We start from the raw sequence: 22,130 nt of genomic DNA, 5'->3' as shown, positions 1-22,130 counted from the left end.
AACTAATTTGAAAACGTGACTAATTTGTTAAATAGATTGAAATCATGGCACCCATCCACCAGCAGAGGTCAATATTACCACAGATATAATTGGTTCTGGCTAGAGAGAATACAGCTACGGCCAAATCTCGCGAGATGTTGGGTTTATAGTTAGGTTTGGGGGTAGGATTAGGATGATAAACAGCGGTTCTGTCTAGATAAAATACAGCTACAGCCTAAATCTTATTAAATGTTGGGTTAAGGGTTAGGTTTGGGGGTTGCAATTGAATAAAAAACAGTGCTCATCCTGCAAGATTTCACGAGATTATGACCGTAGCTGTACCCCTTCTAGCCACAACCAAAATAATCCTATCCCCAGGGTTATTGTCGCAAAATGGTGGCAATGTGGCATACATCAATGTACTGTGTATTCAGTATGCTTGAAGTTCAAACTACAGCATAATAGAAACAAGTTGTATTCCCATATGTGTGCCTACTTTGTGGGTTAGTTTCCCCACACGTACATAAGGGGTAGCGTGGCCGAGCGGTCTAAGGCGCTGGATTAAGGCTCCAGTCTCTTCGGGGGCGTGGGTTCGAATCCCACCGCTGCCAACAGCTTTTTCATTTAGGCAAGTACTTCTGAGATCAAACACACTGTATACCTAGTAAACGAGTCGTATTGAGATATAGAAATATTCAAATGTCCACATGAGGGTGTTGTTGTATAATGCAGTTGTTCTCAAACTTTTCGGCTTGTGGCCTCCCTTCTGTACGGTACATGCCTTCCTGCTCCCCCCCCCCCAATAAAAATGTATGACATAAAACATTCTAAAACTTAAAATTTGAATTAAACAAAACATATTAATGACGCAATGCCGTGCGGGGAAAATACTAGAGATAATTAATTTTCGTGTGAAAGTGTTTGAGCAACCTTTAACAGGTTTAAATGGTTTGTGTGCCAGTTCAAGCCCCATTTGCTTTTTGTATAAATGATAAAGGACAGTCAACAAACGCTTCAAAATGTATTGTTATCTTATTTAATTCACACATTTTTCTATGTTAAGTATACTCCTAAAAAACGCTGAACGTCTGTCGATCGGAAATGTACAAACGAATTACAGCGTCGTACTTTTTGAACCTTTCTGTGATTCATAGAGTTACGGCAACCGCGAAGGGCCAAACAAAAAGGCGCAAACGCGATATTCGGAAATCGTTGCACTTGCGTTCAGCTGCAATGTAGTTTTATGCGCCTTGTTTAATTGATTATCTTTTTGTTGAATTCCTTGTAGTCGTTTACGCCATTGACAAGTATTAACTAATACAACTGAATGTAGTCCGTTGGACAAGGAGTTACAGAGCTAACTTACATCGCTGTTCTCTCTCTAGTAAGTAACTTATTGGCCAAAAAGCTGACATTAAGTCCTTTAAGATGTTTTAGTTATTGCTCTGTATATACGCGGCACGTATTAGATATAGCAATTTCTCACTATTTAAATTGGCACACGTTTCCCTCATTACTCTAACGTTACTACGCATGACATGTTTGTATGTCCATAAACATCTGTAAGACAGTACTTGTGCGTTTTTCCGTAACATATTATACCGTTTTCCTATGATGTACCCGTGTTAATAATGTCACTTTTAACACTGTTTTCTTAATCTTTACGAGCTTATCAGTATGAGACTGGGGTTTAATATTTTTTGATTCCCCTATTATAAATGACATGTACAGCATAGTTTTAGAGTATTGTTTTAATTGTAAGTCTACGCGTTTTTCAGTTTACCTTTCCTACTAATTTAAGGAATGTGGGACATCTAACCAGCAACTATGAAGCCTCCATCTCGTCGCCGAACTGAACCTTCACGCTTCAGGCCAAAGAGCACTGAGGAAGACCAAGCGGTCATTGTTAGGTCAATTTGCCTAGGATGGACTCGGAAAGAACAACAGGACTTTCTACAAGGTTTAAAACAGCAGCAGAATTTTGAATCAGAATTAGATCTGACTGTGCTTCAAAAGAAAGTGCCAAAACGTCCTCTCAAAGAGGTAGGCGTATTTCTCCCACCCAGAATTTCACTGAGATGATTAGTGTAGATGTCGTTTGTAATGTATAATTGTTGGGATTGCTTTTCAGATTGAGGACCTGGTGAATTTATTGAAGTCCCGAGTGCTGCAGACGGTGTTTCTACAGGTCCAGAAACAGAGGAAAGAGGAGCAAAAGAATAAAGTTCCAATTGAGATCTGGGGAGAGCTGGTGCAGAAACTCACTGGATCCCATGAAAGCACCGTTTCTGCGGCCTTTTCTCAGGTCTGTGTAAAACCTGTTTATACTGGCATTTTAAAAAGAATCTTCATCCACACGATACACGACCATAAACGCATGAAACATGACCAATCACATAACTGGGCATGTGCATGAAAGTGTAAAATAACTTATTGCTCTAATAATAGTGCACCTTTGCGCATTTATGGAGCCTAGGGGTGTGCGATATTGACAAAAATTCATACCTGGATCCTTTGCCGGCAATTACAACAGACACTATTTTTGAACCTATAAAAATGTGTTTGGGAAAGTCTTATATTGTTCTAGCTCCCCCCTACAACATATTAATATGATTAATAGGTTAATGTTGATGTTATAAACTAAACAGAAAGGTCTTTATGATTTAAAAAGGAAGCATTCAAGTGAACAGTACTAAACAGTAGCGAACTTGAAGCAAAAATAAATTTCAAACTTCAATCAAACATAATAATAGGTGAAGTATAGCTTTAGCCTACATAAATGCTTATTGCTTTAATGTAGGGAGTTCCTCTTCAGCCATTTCACGCTGTTATATTTATAATAGTTCATTGTTCCCAGTTCATATTTATGATCTTATAGTCCATTTGAAAATTTTCGTACAAGCTTACTGTATTCTTCAGAAAAACACCAAATAACTTATCTTCCCTTACCAGTCGCGCTGTTTAGTGCGTGTGTGTGTGTTCCCTCAAACGCGTTCTCCAACAAAAAGCGTGGCTGGCTAAAGTATTCAAAATTAATATGACGTTAAAAAGTGTGTGAGGTCCGTGCACGTCCTCTGCTAGCAACACAGAAATAGCAAAAAGCTTAATCGGCTAAACAAGCTTTAAATATTAATATCATGTTGATTTTATTGTTTTTATTAATTTATATTCACAAAACTTATCAGCAAAACATCTATTAAAATTAAGAGACAAATTATATGAAACAAAATTCATTTTAAAGGAGCAAACAAAACTTAAATTAAACTCGAAAATAATGTCTGACCCATTACAATTTTCCCTTTATATTGGCCTTTCCAACGCCCTATATGGCGTTTAAAATTACAGTCTATCTTTCGTAATAAGCTAACTAAATAAAAATAAAAAAACATAAACAACATTACAACAATATTCAAACCTAACAATACTCAAACATAAGTATAAAACAGACATTATCTATAAGGATACATGTTAAAACAAAACGTTTATAATAGCTGGTTGGTAGATGTTTACTATTTTTGGCAAAACCTCCGTTGCAAACCTCCATTTACCTGAATAAAAATATTTTTTACTTGGAAAATGATGCGCTGTCACATTAACATCAGCTGTTCATTTACATAAGACTCCGTCTACGTTTATTTACACTGCAGTGCAACGTCTGAGTTCTCAAACTAAAACAGGGTCTTCAGCGTTTACGAACGACTCCGTTTATGAGGGTCGAAAACGGCGTAGTGTAAATGAAAGGCGTAAACGTGGCAAAAGTAATGCGTTTTAAAAGGTAAATGCATTAATGTAAACATAGCCTAAGGGAACAATTTTCGACTGCTGCATAATATCATTGCGACTCCTGCAGGCATGTTACATCAGCAAAGTCATTGATTATTATGCCAGAATGAGAATATAGTTCCTAGCCATATCTGCCTAGAAAATCGCAACTTAAATTTTTCCATTGGTCTTAGTACACGATGTAACTACAGAAAAGTCAAGTTTTAAATAGGAAAATATTGAAACTCTTGGTTATTTTTTAGCGCGATGCTAATGGTCTAATCAGATTCAATGGATTATGCTAAGCTATGCTAAAAGTGGTAGCGCCAGACTGGAGATCAGCTGAATAGATTCCAAAACTGTAAAAATCAAATGTTTAACTCTAGGGGAGCTGGAAAATGAGCAAATTTTCAAAAAAAAGTGGAGTGTCCCTTTATGACAGGCTCTTTCACTTACACTAATTATCCACTGCGCATCTTTAGTAAATCCGGACAGTCGTTATTTAACGGCAAAATGACATTTTAAGCTGACGCAAGCTCTTAGTAAATCTGGTCCCTAGTCTTTACATTTACCAAATTTAGCATACACACTAGCAAACAATTTTTATGGCATTTACAGTAAAACATCTTTGGCTTGGAAAAAAACAAGCAGTTTTTGGCACATGATGATACCCAAGGATAAGGTTGTGCTACTTCCAATACAATGTTGCTTAAAGTCAAATACTGTCCTTTAGTGTGTCATTTATCCTCTGTTCTTCATTACATTATAGACAACAGCTAATAAAAGACTTTTAGTAATGAGACAGAATATAACACATACATTTGTTTAGCTAATCCCTTATAGCAAATGAGAAACGGGTCCATCAACCAGAGAGAGAGAGAGCGAGTGAGCATACACACACTAATACAGTAGAGTTATAGAGTGCCAACAAAGTGAACAACAAAATAAATCATAAGATGTCGACAATAGCCTACACCATGGAAGTGTCTTATTTCCTTATGACTGTCATTTATGACTGCAATTCATATCACAACTATCTCTTTATTTTCTTGACCTCTATAGCAGAATAAATATAATGTTATCTCTGTTTGTTTTTCCTCTGTTAATCACAGATGCTTGTGATTGCTGGCACAGAGCCCCGCAGCCTGATACACTCCATCCCTCCACAGGCCATCGCAATCCAATCACCTACTCGTTCCAGTCATCCTATTCCCTTAAGTGCAAAGCCTAATGCACAGCTTTGCCCTTCCCTTCTGCCCACCACTCCTCTACTACCAGTATTGCCTGGACAGGTTGATAATACCATTCAAACATCCACTTTAGACATAAGCTCAACTACCAGTGCTTCCACCAGCTTGGTGGGCTCTACATTTATTCAGCCTGAGTCTGTGGAGCATGCTAACAAATTCCAGTTTGATAATGCATCAACCAGTTCAGCTCTACAGCTTAGCACACCTAAGACACCCACTCAGGAGTCCTCACAGGTGACAAGCAGCCCAAGTCAGCAGAAATCTGAACCACAGCCAACAGCATCCGATCCGAGCTCCGTGTCAGCTGCATCACTATCACCGCCGGTTTCCGTGCCATCAAATGAGCCCAATCCAGCTCACTCAGAACCGACGGATCAAGATTCTTCACACAGACCAAGAGTGCTGAAGTGCATTGTGAATTTTGACAAAATTTATGAATTTATAAGTGACCCAGACTCTAAAATGTGCAATTCAGCTCTTAGTTCAATGGGTATGTATTGGTAAATGCATGATTCATATAGCATATTATATTTTATTACAATGGTAATTTTTTTTAGTTTTATTTAAAAAAAAGTTATGGTAATTTTTTGGGGTTGATACGCAATATTGTCAAAGCATTAACACACACACTCAAGCAGTGATATAGATATAAAAGTAAAGAATAATAACAAAAAATCAGTGTGATGGTAGTGATATAATAAGTGTGCAATTAGCAGCCTGTAGTTATTCATAATTTCTTAAACATTTTATCCTCAAAACTTAATGTATTCCATCTGATATTTTCCTCAGAGTGCGCGGTGCTGTTTGACATGCTGATGAGCCTTCCTGAGGAGCTTTCCTTACTGAACTGCAAGCAACTTCAACATCATCTGCTGCAGGTGCACGAACAGCTCTCCAAACCTGGGCAAATGCCGGTTTCCTCTCCAAAAACCGTCGAAAACATTTCACATGCCAATGTAGTTGATTCTGCTGAGTTATCAAAGCAACAAACGATGACTGCTGGATCCTCTCATCCTCCTGGTGGTCTCTCCGGTGACTCATCCATCACAGAACCACCAAAGAACAAAGACTGGGCCTCAGCCGGCATCTGTCCTCTGAATCCTTTGATGATTCCAGTAGCTTTGTTAAAAAGACAAACTGTAGATTGTAAGAAATGACATTCGTCTGCCTTATTGAATGCTTTAGCCTGATTAATGTGAGGTTTTACTTTGATTTCTATTACATGGTCAGCTGTTGTTGTTTTTTGAGTATTTTTGTATAAAATTTGATTTATTCTAGCTCTTTGACTGGAGATTTCAGAATGGCACCTTTAAGGTTTACCAGTTAATTATTAGCACAAATTAACATGTACATTTCCGAATGAAAACATAATATAAAACTGTACATTGTCTATTTGCAGGTGAGAAAATTATTTTATGTTGAAAATATTTGTTCACTTTTCTTCTTCTGTTTTGCATGTTATGTCATCTGATTGTGTTTGGATGTGCTGGCAACCATTATCTCTAAACCGGCCACTTTGGGTTATCATTCCCTGATACTGAGTGCAATAAAATATCACAATGGGAGGCATTGCATAATGGAATTGCACCTTGTCACAGTAGTCAAATACTTTTGTGTGTTATCAATTTTTTCCACTACCTGCATTTTCCATTGGAGGCATTACTGTTCCACATTCTTGTAAATTGATACTTTGACCTTGTTTTGTAATAAACCTTCACTGGAGCTTCAGCATTTACCATGTTGCTCAAACAAAATAACCTACATTTCGTGACGTGTGATTAGGTGGGTGCGGAATTTCAGAATTTCCTCAAAGGCATCTATACAACTAGAAATTCTACATTGCCTGTAGGCTGACGGTGAATGTGTTTGTATTTGTTTGATGGACAGGCCACCTGATTGCTTGAGATAGCTGGAATTGGATTTAGCGCTCCTTCATGACCCTCGGAGGAAAAAACATGGATGTATGATTGAATTTTTTCTATAAACAGCTAGTTTAGTTGGGTTTTAATTTCCCACACAGAGCTGTCAATTTTAAGACTAACAGTACGTATAAATGGTTTCCGCAGTAACAACATAAACAAACGGCTTTCGTGGAACAAATGTAAGTTCCGGTAAATTCTGCAAATAATAACAATTGGGTCCTTTAAGAGTAGTTTATTTATTTCTGATAACAAGCAACATAAACAACAAGTAGATTACCGTAGTTCATATTTCCTAACTAAAGCATTAAAAAACACAGAGCTAGCATTACTGTGTAAAATGTGTAGGCCTACTATACTGTATACAATGTTCGCTACAAATCGGCTGCCAAACCTCCCTTCACATAGCAGTGATCCATGATCGCCGTCTCTGCTTGTCTTTAGGAAACCAAAACATGTTATTTTCGGCGAGATATTTGTTCCACAGTTCAGTTTAGACAATAGTCAGACCATTTAACAAAAATACGCCGGAAGTAAATTTCCATCAGATGCGTAACCTCGACAACGCACATGTGTCCGATGAAACGTCTATACTTAAAGGAATACTCCACTTTTTTAAAAATATGCACATTTTCCAGCTCCCATAGAGTTGAACATTAGATTTTTACCATTTTGGAATCCATTCAGCTCATCTCCGGGTCTGGCGGTACCACTTTTAACATAGCTTAGCATACTCCATTGAATCTGATTAGACCATTAGCATCACGCCAAAAAATAACCAAAGAGTTTTGACATTTCTCCCATCTAAAACTTGACTCCTCTGTAGCCACATCGTGCACCAAGACCGACGGAAAATCAAAAGTTTAGATTTTCTAGGCTGATATATGACTAGGAACTATACTCTTATTCTGGCGTAATAATCAAGGATTCTGCTACCGTAACATAGCTGCAGCAGGTGCAATGATATTACACAGCGCCTGAAAGTAGCCCCTTTGGTAACTTTCAATAGCAGGGGACTATTTTCGAGTACTGCGCGTAATATCATTGCACCTTCTGCAGCCATGTTACGGCAGCAAAGTCCTTGATTATTACACCAGAACAAGAGAATCGCCTAGAAAATCGCAACTTTTAATTTTCCGTAGGTCTTAGTACAAGATGAACTACAGAAGAGTCAAATTTTAAATAGAAAAAAAATCAAACCTCTGGTTATTTTTTTGCGCAATGCTAATGGTCTAATCAGATTCAATGGATTATTCTAAGCTATGCTTAAAGTGGTACCGCCAGATCCGGAGATCAGTTGAATGGATTTCAAAACGGTAAAAATCTAGTGTTTAACATTATGGGAGCTGGAAAATGATCATATATGCAAAAGTGGAGTGTCCCTTTAAGTTTGATATATAATTTTATTTAAATATTCTTGTAAGAAAAATTAATAACCCACATAAGGTTCTGTTAAAAATATATTTTTTTACCAACAGTTTTGTTGTTGAATGTTAATCCAGATCAATACAGACGTTTCATTGGACGCACGCGCGTTGCCTTTGCAAGTTTACTTCAGGTCTGTGTTTGTTTGACTAGCGACTATACTTATCCGTGAAACAAATGTTACCTCATGTATATTTTGGTTTTCAAAAAACGAGGGAAAACGGTGGATCATCGGGATCGGGCAACCAGGCAAGCATTTAAGAAATGTAATTTCTGTAGCTTATACATTGTACAAGTTTACTTATATTAATTTTACTCAGTAACTTTGGTTGATACACTTTAGCTATGATTTGAACTAAATGTACTGGTTATTCATGTTGCTTGTTATCAGACATAATCTATTAGAATCTAATCTTCCTCAATCCGAAGGCTATGCTTATGACTTGCGAATAATGCTTTTTATTTAAAACCAGTAATGAGTACAAGGTACAAGGTCACAGTATAATGTACATTAAATAAATGTAACGTCGGTACAAACTGTGATATAAACATGTACATAAAAAGCATGTAACAATTTTTGTTAATAGCTTAAAAAGAAGATGCGAAATATAATGCTCAGTTTATTTCAATAAACCAGGCTACATCTTTCAGAATCAAAAATTTCTTGATATTGTGCGATACTTGGAAATAAAACTATAAATTCTATAGAAATGTTAACACTACAAAAAAATACAAGCACCAATACGATTTTTATGTTGATACAGTGACCTATGAGACCCACTGCACTGCACCACAGAGAAGGGTGCAAGTTGCAACCGCTACGTATAATACGGAATCGTCCCGTATTTGACACATAAATTTCTTGTTCCTTATTGAACTGATACGGAACGCACTTTTTTTTTAATCAATTCAGTGCAAATACATGACAGACACACACATAGCTTATAATATGCCAGACGATGAATGAAGACTGCGCCATTTGTATAAGAAAACCCTGACGGTGCGGTCATTTCTCCCCGTTTGTCTATGATCAGCGTAGCGTTTTTAACATCTTGCAGCATCATCAGGGAATGCCCTTTTAATTGGTCGTTTCAGTCAATGTGATGTCACGTATCATAGCAACGATGACGATAAGTGACAACAGCGGGAAATGTAAAAATGACTAAAGCGAAAAAGAAACGAGCACAAAAATATAGAATTGAATGGCAAAATGACTACCCGTGGCTGGAATGCGTGAGGGACAATGAATACAAGCCAATTGTACCATATTCCGTCGCGTTTATTCTGTTTGTCACGGCGGAGTGTCGAGTGTGTGATATTAAGCAGCACGCAGCAGGAGAGTTAATCACAACAGAGGAGCGAGAGGCTGCGGGCCAAGGAGGGAACAATAAGGTTCTTTGTCCGTCAAACGTCTCCAGAGGCTCATATGGTATGTAATTATGTGGATTTTTAAAACTTAAATATAGTTGATAAGAAAGTGATTATATTAAAAGAGATACAGGTACAGTTTTAGCCTAACATTCCACATATATCTCCCCAGTGTTCCCCCTCTTTTCCTGTGTCCCGCTCCCTCCCGTCTTATAATGTGTCAATCATTTTTGATGGATTTAGATAGCTCAAGGTTTAAAAAGGGGTGGGGTCTTTGAAGAGGTTTCAGACGTATTATAAACTTAAAGCCATATGGTTCATTGTTGGCAAAATGATCATGATAACCTTTATATTTCACATCTATGTGGATCAGTCTTGTATACTGATTAGGGATACTTCTATAAATATTTAGGCCTAAGAAGTTGTATGAAATATATTTATCTAAATGTATCAATTAGTTTCCACTATTTTCACCAGAAGCCTTCATTTCAGGGGGGTTTTTTTTCCAAAAATTTTCTTCCGTGGGGGCATGCCACCAGACCCAGACAACCCCCGAATAGGCGGCCAACGCGCTTTATGTTCCTTATTTCCCTTTCAGAAAGTTGCCAACCCTAAGAGACACATCCAACCGATGCTACCATTTGCAATCGTTCTTAACAAACTGACTGAGGAACAGTTTTGTGGGTTTTTCTTAATATGTGACCGTTCACCCATTTAATCACATTTTAATGTGTAATCCTGCACGTTGTTTTACAAGGCTGCTGAAGATAAGGTTACCAATACATAGCAATACAAAGATTTTATAGGCCACAACCATCTGTTCATTTGTTTCACCAGTCATCTTTTAAACTGAAAGTTGCTAAGAGGCCCATGAACTGTGCTTTCTGAAAGAAGACGGACCATTTTTGTATTTATAGGGACAAAATAAAACAACTGGGAATGCAAGTAATTTATTAAAAATATCCATTTTATAGTTGCAATGCCATTTAACAATTTGAGGAGTATAACAAGAATAAATAATTTGTTTATAATGATAACAAAACATAAGGATAACTTGAGAACCACTTAAGAACAATAACCTACTACATTATATTTTCTTTTGACCAAATAAATAATTTTAATGGCATGTCTAAAAGTTTATCTTTTTATCTCCCACTATTTGAAAATTCATCATACAATTTATTTATAGGCGCCTTTCATGATACTTGAGGACACTTTACAAGCACAATGTTTTACAAACTTTATACATGTATGTTTATCATCCTAGCTATTATGTTGATGGTTGTTAAATATTTTACTTATAGGCACCTTTCATGACACTCAAGGACACAGTACAAGCACAATAAAACATTAACATTAAATAACAGAAGTCCTCATGCAGTACAGCCTTGACAGACTAGATAAATAATACATCACATAAAACATAAATTTACATAAAGGCCACTTAAACACAAGTTTTAAGACTAGATTTAAAAAACAAAAAGACCTTTAGTATTTCTCAACATCCTATGGAAGCAAATTACATAATAAATAGGGAGGTAAAAATACCAGTGCTCTTCGTTTTGAAGGGCCAGACAAAGTTTGTTAATAAATTAATTGACACTGTATGTATATATTTATATAACTTTAAATTCTAAGATACTGTTCACATGCATTTGTTAGGTATTTGAACTGAGAGTGCAAAAAATTTACAGAAAACAACAAATAAGTGATGAAGTTTTAAATTAAATATCAAACGATGACCGGATCTGAGGCCTGTCAATTCTCACCTGTCAAGGAAAAAACACATTAATGAAAAATGGTGGTATTTTATTTAAAAAAAAATCTTTTGCATTACGTTTAGATGTCAAAAAGTACTAAATGCAGATGTGTGTGACCCTGTTTGAGAAAATCCAGCTACTTTTGTGATTTACTGTTTACAACAAACTCATCCTACATAATGTAAAGAACCTGAAAATATAACCTTGATATCTTTAATATTGTATGGCCATGTCAAAGATTGAAAGTAAAGTAAAATCAATCTTTGCTCCTAATCTTTCTTTTAGGTTATGTATGAGACTTTAGTCTGGATTAAGTTAAAAAAGTTTGACAGACAGTAAAATGAATAAACGTTATTCACTTTATAACATGATGTTATACACAATAACACTCTGGTCTGTCTTATTCAAACAGTACCGTGAAATGTTAATTATGCCTTATAAATATGTTTAAGTAGTTTAAAAAGGAATATTTATACATGCATAAATGTTTATTTAGTTTCACCAATTTTCTGTTTGTCTCTCATTCACTGTTATTACATTTATGTTAAATTGGCCAATCGGCCATGCAAAAACCCATATCGGTTATCCACTAATAAAATGAATAAATAATGTTATATGTTGCTGTGCTGTGTGTACAGCTTTATATCCTCTCGGTACTCACATCCCTCTGAAAATTGTAAGGCTGAGTGTCTGTTTCAGGTGTAGAATATTGACTGTAGGTTTGATCTTCTGAGAGATTTGTTCTACATATTCCCAAACTGTCCCTCCTATAAGAGTCCTCCTGTGAAAACGTTGGGTTATCATGTGGTCCTCTGGAAACTGAAAACAATAAAATGTTTGTTGAATAATCTGAGACTTTATAAACATAAACAAGTTTATCACATCATGGAAAAAAATGCCAATTTAAACTTGAATTTAATGAAATATTACATGATTAAACTGGACAAAGAAATATTCCTTCTTTTATTGTTAATAAATGTTGGTGTTCAAAAATAATATGAAGAGTCCAAAAATGCTTCCTGCTTTCTATATATTGCACTATATGTGGTATATGTTGTACTTTTGTATGATATGCATGTTGTTTTAGTACCTGAGTATAATGTATTTCTTTGTGTTGGCCACTCAACGTCATCTTCTAACCACTTATTCACTAGCTCTCGCTTGATGTCCTTACTCCTAAAATAATGAAAAAATGGGTTAGGTGGCAAGACACCCCATGTCACATAAAAAGGTAAACAGTATTCATTTAAAATATTTTGACATTTTTAAGGCAGTCATTGGGCAAATCTAACGTTTTAGGTTAAATTGTCGCAATAACGTTACAATGAATTAGTTTGAATAAATATACGGTATGTCAAAAAAGTAAAACAACATGTATGTATTTAATATACGGATAGTTAATATACATTTACATAAAATTTTGCTCACCTTGTAACCTTCCTTTTGTTTATTACAACATAAGCTGTCAGTACTGCTACAGTTATTACTAATATAAGTGCCACCACTCCTGTTCCAGCATAGAATCCGATTTTGTTAACTGTGTAGCTGCAGTCCTTTCCCAAGTACCACATAACATCAGTGTAAAGGCAACTAAAGTAAAGATGTATTACAATTTCATTTAAATTTGGAGAGAAATATAAAAAAAACATGCACTTATTAAAAACATGAAGTACTTGAGATATATGAATGCAACATGGAAAACGGCAAATTAAACAGCTTACTTTCACTTCAAACTGCCTTAACAACGTACAATCAAATGTGGATTTAATTCCAAGTACATTTTCTTTGAAAACATTTGATACCGAACCCATACTTGTATTTAAATACAATTTATCTTTGGTCATAAGAGGGACAGTCAACCTAGAGCAACCAGGTTAAGGGTGCAAAAGTAATAGCTCATGAATTGCACCTATAACCCAGTGGCGGCCGGTGACTTCTTTATTTTTCGAGGGCCCTCGATGCGAAGTTCGTAACAACATGTATGTAGCCCGTGATGTGTGTGGGTGCTTTTTTCAAAATATGTGTGATATATGAGATCCTGTGTGCATCACATGTCTTGTCAAAATAAGTGCCTGCTGCAGACGCATCCAAAGGGTTTATAATAAAAAAGACGCCCGCGTTTGCCTTTGCCGTTAAGGGAGTGTCTGGCGTGTATTTTGTGAATTTTTTTGACGCGTGTGCAGCAGGCACTTACCTTGACAAAACACGTGATGCACATGGTTTACATGACGCAACAAAAACATATTTTGAAAACGCAAGCAATACACATGACACTCTGAACACTTATTTTGAATAAGCGCCCCTCAGATGAGCAGGCGGGGGTCGCCACTGCTATAACCTTTATGTTGTTGGCCCAGATCTTTAACCACTGCAACAACTTATGGAGGAGATACATGTACCTCTCACTGTCAGTAAAATCATGAAGCATAAAAGTATAATATAATAAAGAATATGGTTAGACAAAAGTACGTACTAGCAAGATGGACCTTTGAGAGAAACTTCACATGTGCCGTTGTTGAAACACATTTTGGGACGTGGATGTCCTTGATGGCATTGACTCACACACATCACTTTGCCTGGGAGTATAAATGGTGCATAATACTTCCTGTATCCTTCAGGAAGAACTGCTGTAGCTGCTTCACACGATTCTGTGGCATTAAAAAAATAAAAAGCGTTGCAAAGAATTGCCTTACATAATAAATAAAATACATTTAATTAAATCAAAATAAGAGAAGTGCTTTTACGGATGTTGATCCCAATTGTTTTGTGGCTCTATTTAAACATGTTAAATCAAGTCATAAGACTTACCATTAAATTCAATCTCTGATGCGTTATAATTAATAATGGGGATGCCTACGTCAGCTGAATAAGAAAACAGAATTTCAAAATACACAGGTGAATAATTAATTAATTAATCCTAAAACAGATTATGGAAGTAAAGCACTAACACACATTGACCTACCTGTGCCGTTTATTAAGGCTAGAAGAGCTATTATCACCTCTGTGTAACTATCCTTATAACTGCTGTTGAAATTGTTGTCGTTTGGAATATTAACCATAACATCGTGGTGAACCTTCACACTAGTGGCATCATTTCATTAGAACGAGGATAGGCAATGACAGAAAATTAGAATTTGAATAATAATAATAACAATATACATTTTTATTTAAACTTAAATTTTACTTTATATTAACATTTTAGCTTACCTTCGTGACACTTTCGTCAATGCCAAACTTCTTCTTCTTTTTGATAGATCTACTCCCTCACTTTGATCGGAAAAAAAAATGTTTTATTTAGACACCTTAATACTGAAAACAAGATAAAAGTATATATGTAATTACAAAATATCATATGCTGTCCATCAGCCTGTAAGAATTACCTTAGCTTTATGACTTCCGTACTGCTGAAGTTCTGAACTCTTTCTTTATAATAGGGTTGCATCTACAAATAAATGAAAATATATATGTAATATTGCAATGTAAATTTGTACCACTACACAGGAAAATGACCTTTATTTAACTCAAAGTTAAAATAAATTCCAAATGATTGTACATATTATTAATTTTTGCAAGTAATGCTCTTAACATGTTTTATTTAACAGTATTACTTCTTAATTACTCTTATTTTAAGTTACATCTCAAGTTCTCACAGGTTTACATTGCAGAATTTAAGGACAAACTTATGAATTAGCTTGCCATATATCTGCAGACTACAATGCCATAAACAACCAAATTATGTTAAATCTTTGTCAAAAATTCATTAATACAAATAGATAGATCAATAGATGTGCCCTTCAATAATCAAGCTTTAGGATTATGTTCCTCCTCAGTCAGTGCAAAAATATATAGTCAACATTTGGAACAATTAAAAATTAAAACAAAAAATTCAAATAGTAAACAAAACAATCTAAGTAAATCAAACAGGTAAAAAACAGAATAAAATAAAAATGAAAAAAAAATAGAGTAAAAGTAGTTCAGCTTTCCTTGTATCAACTCTGCATATATAGTTATATAACTTTATTTTAATAATAAGATTCTTACCTTACTTGTGAAGTAGGACACAAACACTTTATATTTGTCAGATGATGTGTTATTAAATTCTGGGACAAAAGTTTCACGCACATCTACCATAACACGGACAACCCTTTTGAACGCTGGAATAAAAATAAAAAATACAGAAAATCTGCTATTAATTTGATAATCATAATTTATTTTAAGTCTTGTATGTATTAAATTCCTTGTATGTATTTTTATGGTTTTGGTTAATTATTTTTGGTTAGAAAAATTAGAAGAAAGGAATTTTAAATCGATAAAAGTATTTATTCTTTACTATTATCAAAAAATGTTGTGTTAGACTTTATTCACTTACCTGAAGGATTAATTTCCTTGTCAACATTACTACAAAATCTGCCCGTGAAGCCAGTAGGGCAAAAACAACCATCATTGTTTGGATATGGAGTTCCACCATTATAACATGGATTATTAGGTTTCGCAGTTGTGGACTTGGTTGTTGATAGAGTAGAGCTTGTTCCTGCCGTTACTGAAAATAAGAGAGTCAGTTTCTGTGGATATAACAACCCAGTATCACGAAATTGCGTGACTATTTCACGCATGGACCAGCGTGACAATGTTTTTTTTGTAATAACTTTGCCGCGTTTGAGCGTGAGCATGTCAGGCTTTCTGTTTGTGTCGCTGTCACGTATTGGTTACTCAACTTTTTTGTCCTAATTTCTTACCATTGTCGCTTCGGTTTAGGGTTAGATTTACATAAAATGACACCCTTACCTAAACAAACTCTAACCCCAACGTCAGGTGACAATTGGTTAAAGTTTAGAAAATATAAAAGAATAAGTATTGTATCTTTTTATTTTATAAACCAATACTTAAAGTGACAAATACTTAAAGTGACATATAACACAAGCACCAAATCTAACCCTAAACCGAAGCGACGATGGTTTGAAAATAGGACAAAAAAGTTGAGTAACCAACACGTGACAGCGACACAAACAGAAAAGCGTGACATGCTCACGCTCAAACGCGGCAAAGCGTGACATTGTCACGCTGGTCCATGCGTGAAATAGTCACGCAATTTCGTGATATAGGGTTGGGATATAACTGATAAAAGATTTTGTGTTGCAAGTTGATGACAAGTGTTGATTACAAGTTTAAGTGTTCATGACATTAAACAAGCTCAACTGGAAATGTAATGTAATTTGCAGCTATACACATGTCAGGGCTCAACGCAAAGAATTGTTTATACTGGCCCAGTCAGGTCAGTGGTTCAGGTTTTCACTTGCCCTGACAAAATTTTCACTGGCCACACTAAAAAAAGATTTCAGTATCTGTCACATATTTAAAAATATTAATTCAGAAGTCAAATATATTTGTATACATATACAACAGACATATTACAACAAAAAAGGCTCCCGACTTGTCTGCTTTACCTGTAAACTGTGCAAAACATTGCATCATTTCTTTTGTCTGTTTTACCCAAGTAAATATCTGCATCCAAGATGTTAAATAATTATGTTTTTGGTTGGTGGCCCACTATCTTAACGTCTCTTTGCTGACCTAACAAACAACACACGTTGTTGTTCACAACAACCAATAAGGTTGGAGAAACCACATGACATTGCAATGATATCATTACATAATAATACATACAGACATACAGCCACAGGCAGAAAATATATTTTAGTGCCTGAGGGCGAAGCACTGGCCCTATTGGGAAAGTAACAATACTGTTTATTGTCCCGAACGTTTCTCACGCTGGCCCCGGGCCAACGGGCAGTCCTTTATGTTGAGCCCTGCATGTGCTGTTGTTTTATTGAATTATCTTCAATCAAAGTGATTTAGCTGATTTTTACTTTAATACCTGTTGTTGTTGACGGATGAGCAGAAGTTGAGACTCTTGTTGTAGTTGAAGTATGAGTGGCTGTTGTGTAAAACAAAAAAGTGTTATAGAATGATTGTTGTTATAACTTTAGTTGTAGTAAACCGTATAGAATGGAATATGTAAAAAAGCTCAGTGTTTGGAGCAATTTTTTTAATTAAACTGATTTGGCCAATTGTTTACCCGCTGTAGTTGAAGTATCAGCTGAAGTTGAGACTTGATCTGTTTTAGCTGAAGTTTCTGACGCTGTTGTGATGTCAGTCGTAGGTGACGTGGTTTGTTCTGAAGCTGTAATGTCCGTTGTAGTTAATACATCTGTTGTTTTGGGACTTTCTGAATTAGTTGTAGGCTCTGTTTTGTGAGACAAAAAAAGTATTATACACCGATTGTTGTTGTAACTGCAGTTTTAGTAAACCGTCTTGTAAGAATTACACACTATCTCTAACAGATTCCACTCCAACTTAAGATATAAAACAAGCTCATCCCTCTAAAAGGCTTCATTATTATAGTAATCTCAGTCCAAGGAGTACACTAATAATATAACCTAAACGTATATTATCTTAATTATAGTATGCAGTGGCGGCCGGTGACTTCTTTTTCGAGGGCGCTCGATGCTAAGTTCGTCACGACCTGTATGTAGCCCGTCATGTGTGTGGTTCCTTTTTTCAAAATATGTGTTCTGCGCATCGAGAGATCCTGTGTGCATCACGTGTCCTGTCAAAATAAGTGCCTGTTGCAGATGCGTCTAAAGGGTTTATGATCGTGTTTGCCAGATACTCACATAATATCATACGTAATCAGAGTTTACTGTTAAGGGGGTGTCTTGCGTGTATTTTGTGAACGTGAGCGTCTCTTTTATCATAAACAGTTTTTAACGCGTGTGCTGCAGGCATTTATTTTGGCAAAACATGTGATGCACATGGTTTACATGACGCAACAAACACATATTTTGAAAACGCAAGCAACAGACATGACATGAATTAGCGCCCCTTGGATGAGCAGTCACGAGCCTCCACTGATAGTATGGGAGCAAAAGTGAGACTTCAACAACCAACAGAGGTCAAAGGGGGTCTGTGATAATGAGAGACATCTGTTCATGCATCATCCAATTACTTGGGTGAGTACCGTAGCCTAATCAGATCAATTCAATAATTTCATTAAGTACTCCTTTGGTGACTGTAAGGAAGTGAGAACAAAGAGTGAGAAGGGCCATTTACATCTGTATTCATATGTTATGGGGGATACAACATTAGCATTTGGAAAAGCGAACAAAGAATGAGAGTGGTCATTTACATTGGTATTCTTGGTGTATATGTCAAAGAGTACAGCATTAGCATTTGGGGGGGAAACAGATTCTAAACAGTATAAGTATTAAGACTGACATGGTTCAGGGTTCACTCCAACTCTGATGAAACCTGAGTGCTTTTTAGTACTATGCTACTGCTTAGATTAAATAAACTAGTTTTTAATTTTCAACGTCCTCCTCATTTTTTCTTGCAGTCTAGACTGGAATATGTTAAAAAGCACAGTGTTTGGAGCTATTTTTTAATTAAATTGATTTGGCCAATTGTTTTTAAATAACTCAATTACCTGCTGTAATTGAAGTATGAGCTGAAGTTGAGACTTGATCTTTTGTAGTTGAAGTTTCTGATGCTGTTGTGATGTCAGTCATCGGTGAAGTGGTTTGTTCTGAAGCTGTAATGTCTGTTGTGGTTAATACATCTGTTGTTGTGGGACTTTCTGAATTTGTTGTAGGCTCTGTTTTGTGAAGCAAAAAAGTATTATAGACCAAATGTTGTTGTATCTTTAGTTGTAGTAAACCGTCTAGACTGGAATATGTTAAAAAGCACAGTGTTTGGAGCAATTTTTTTATTAAATTGATTTGGCCAATTGTTTTTAAATAACTCAGTTACCTGCTGTAGTTGAAGGATCAGCTGAAGTCAAGACTTGATCTGTTGTAGCTGAAGTTTCTGACGCTGTTGTGATGTCAGTTGTAGGTGACGTGGTTTGTTCTGAAGCTGTAATGTCTGTTGTAGTTAAGACATCTGTTGTTGTGGGACTTTCTGAATTTGTTGTAGGTTCTGTTTTGTGAAGCAAAAAAGTATTATAGAACAAATGTTGTTGTATCTTTAGTTGTAGTAAACCGTCTAGACTGGAATAAGATAAAAAAAATCTATGCGTACGGAGCAATCTTTTAATTAAATTGATTTGGCCAATTGTTTTTAAATAACTCAATTACCTGCTGTAGTTGAAGGATCAGCTGAAGTCGAGGATTGATCTGTTGTAGCTGAACTTTTTGACGCTGTTGTGATGTCAGTCATAGTTGAAGTTGTTTGTTCTGAAGTTATAAAGTCCGTTGTAGTTAATACATCTGTTGTTGTAGGACTTTCTGAATTTGTTGTAGGCTCTGTTTTGTAAAACAAAAAAGTATTATAGACTGATTGTTGTTGTATCTTTAGTTGTATTAAACCATCTAGACTGGAACTCGAAAGGTTATTTTTCTTAAAGATCGGAAGGTGACCCTTAGTTACCATATATACCTTCGCATTGGGCACCCAATTTGCAAAATCCTCAACTGTGGATAACATAATTATGCCACAATAGTTAGTCTGTCTGGAACTAAGCTGATTTAAACCACATCACTGTGTGACACTTGCATTACATGTGAACGGCCCCTACGCTAATATGATTTTGTTTTTCTCTCCCTGTCTCGTCCTCGACCCCGAGGACAATGAGACAAACAGACCCAGTTCCGGTAAATGTGAAAGTCGGCACATTTCTGATCTACTGGCCGTCCTTCAACGTGATGCCCAGCTGATGCCTGACCAACGATCACCGGCAGAACCCGCTTAATCTCCGCTTAATCTCCTTATCCGTTTATATGTATATATATATATATATATCCCAAGGGTTTTTCCCTCCTAGGACTTTTTTTTATTTCCTCGGCTAAAAGCCCAGTTTTTTTCTCCTAGGGGGTTTTTTAACCCGGGGAGGCAGCCTTCTTGGGCTTAACTTAGCTTCCTCTTCTAGACGTTACATTAGTAATACGCTCGCTTATAATGTTGAGTCATAGCCGCAGCAAATTTAACTGCTTATGCTATTGTGTATTATGTTGGGCTATCTGTCGCTTTTCTGTGCTTTTCACTGTTTCTATTAATGTAAAGCTGCTTTGAAACAATTAAATAAAATTGAATTGAATTGAATTGAATTGAATATGTTAAAAAAGTGCAAGGTTTGGAGCAATTTTTTTAATTAAATTGATTTGGCTGATTGTTTTTAAACACCTCAATTACCTGCTGTAGTTGAAGCTTCAGCTGAAGTCGAGACTTGATCTGTTGTAGCTGAAGTTTCGGACGATGTTGTGATGTCAGTCGTAGGTGACGTGGTTTGTTCTGACGTTGCAATGTCCGTTGTAATTATTACATCTGCAGTTCTGAGACTTTCTGAATTTGTTTTGTGAAACAAAAAAGTATTATAGACCGATTTTTGTTGTATCTTTAGTGGTACTAAACCGTCTAGACTGGAATATGTTAAAAAAGCACAGTGTTTGGAGCAGTTTTTTAATTAAATTGATTTGGCCGATTGTTTTTAAATAACTCAATTACCTGCTGTAGTTGATGTATCAGCTGAAGTCGAGGCTTGATCTGTTGTAGCTGAACTTTCTGACGCTGTTGTGATGTCAGTCGTAGTTGAAGTTGTTTGTTCTGAAGTTATAAAGTCCGTTGTAGTTAATACATTTGTTGTTGTAGGACTTTCTGAATTTGTTGTAGGCTCTGTTTTGTAAAACAAAAAAGTATTATAGATCGATTGTTGTTGTAACTTCAGTTTTAGTAAACTGTCTAGACTGGAATATCTTAAAAATCTCAGTGTTTGGAGCAATTTTTTTAATTAAATTGATTTGGCCGATTGTTTTTTTTTTACTCGATTACCTGCTGTAGTTGAAGCATCAGCTGAAGTCGAGACTTGATCTGTTGTAGCTGAAGTTTCTGACGCTGTTGTGATGTCAGTCGTAGGTGAAGTGGTTTGTTCTGAAGCTGTAATGTCCGTTGTAGTTAATGCATCTGTTGTTGTGGGACTTTCTGAATTAGTTGTAGGCTCTGTTTTGTGAAACAAAAAAGTATTATAAACCGATTGTTGTTGTATTTTCAGTTGTAGTAAACTGTCTAGACTGGAATATCTTAAAAAATCTCAGTGTTTGGAGCAATTTTTTTCAATTAAATTGATTTGGCCGATTGTTTTTTTTTAAACTCGATTACCTGCTGTAGTTGAAGCATCAGCTGAAGTCGAGACTTGATCTGTTGTAGCTGAAGTTTCTGCCGCTGTTGTGATGTCAGTCGTCGGTGAAGTGGTTTGTTCTGAAGCTGTTATGTCCGTTGTAGTTAATACATCTGTTGTTCTGGGACTTTCTGAATATGTTGTAGGCTCTGTTTTGTGAAACAAAAAAGTATTATAAACCGATTGTTGTTGTAACTTTAGTTGTAGTATACCTTATAGACTGGAATATGTTAAAAAAGCTCAGTGTTTGAAGCAGTTTTTTCAATTCAATTGATTTGGCCGATTGTTTTTTAAATAACTCAATTACCTGCTGTTGTTGCAGCATCAGCTGAAGTCGAGACTTGATCTGTTGTAGCTGAAGTTTCTGATGCTGTTGTGATGTCAGTCGTAGGTGACGTGGTTTGTTCTGAAGCTGTAATGTCCGTTGTAGTTAATACATCTGTTGTTCTGGGACTTTCTGAATATGTTGTAGGCTCTGTTTTGTGAATCAAAAAAGTAT

General features: G+C 35.9%; 2 protein-coding genes and 1 non-coding gene across 4 annotated transcripts; 2 read left to right on the top strand and 1 right to left on the bottom strand.

The window, feature by feature from the left end:
- The first annotated feature begins 508 nt into the window (after positions 1–508).
- On the top strand, positions 509–590 carry trnal-aag (transfer RNA leucine (anticodon AAG)). The gene has a single exon. It is a non-coding gene; the product is annotated as a tRNA-Leu (tRNA).
- A 538-nt stretch (positions 591–1,128) lies between these two features.
- Positions 1,129–6,748, top strand: snapc2 (small nuclear RNA activating complex, polypeptide 2). Of its 2 annotated transcripts, none has more exons than XM_055200955.2 (5): positions 1,129–1,363; positions 1,781–2,022; positions 2,111–2,284; positions 4,854–5,481; positions 5,781–6,748. In XM_055200955.2, exons 2-5 carry the CDS (start codon positions 1,807–1,809, stop codon positions 6,146–6,148), a joined length of 1,386 nt encoding a protein of 461 aa, XP_055056930.1. In that variant the 5' UTR covers positions 1,129–1,363; positions 1,781–1,806; the 3' UTR covers positions 6,149–6,748. The 2 variants fall into 2 exon arrangements, with proteins under 2 accessions (XP_055056930.1, XP_055056939.1); XM_055200964.2 differs by lacking the exon at positions 1,129–1,363 and adding an exon at positions 1,515–1,555.
- A 4,647-nt stretch (positions 6,749–11,395) lies between these two features.
- On the bottom strand, positions 11,396–21,448 carry LOC129431827 (uncharacterized). Its single transcript, XM_073858759.1, has 18 exons — positions 21,286–21,448; positions 20,962–21,129; positions 20,650–20,799; positions 19,596–19,763; positions 19,270–19,437; positions 18,947–19,114; positions 17,540–17,707; positions 17,339–17,398; positions 15,833–16,003; positions 15,505–15,617; positions 14,844–14,905; positions 14,671–14,730; positions 14,426–14,544; positions 13,937–14,325; positions 12,892–13,053; positions 12,554–12,639; positions 12,125–12,282; positions 11,396–11,472 (listed from the first exon to the last, which is right to left on the bottom strand). The coding sequence occupies exons 4-14, from the start codon at positions 19,675–19,677 to the stop codon at positions 14,249–14,251; spliced, it is 1,248 nt and encodes a 415-aa protein (XP_073714860.1). The 5' UTR covers positions 19,678–19,763; positions 20,650–20,799; positions 20,962–21,129; positions 21,286–21,448; the 3' UTR covers positions 11,396–11,472; positions 12,125–12,282; positions 12,554–12,639; positions 12,892–13,053; positions 13,937–14,248.
- Between the last annotated feature and the right edge of the window lie 682 nt (positions 21,449–22,130).

The sequence above is a fragment of the Misgurnus anguillicaudatus genome, chromosome 21 (genome assembly GCF_027580225.2).
Source record: "Misgurnus anguillicaudatus chromosome 21, ASM2758022v2, whole genome shotgun sequence".
NCBI lineage: Eukaryota > Metazoa > Chordata > Actinopteri > Cypriniformes > Cobitidae > Misgurnus > Misgurnus anguillicaudatus.
Note: the sequence above shows the minus strand (reverse complement) of the source record. Positions and strands in the feature narration are given on the sequence as shown.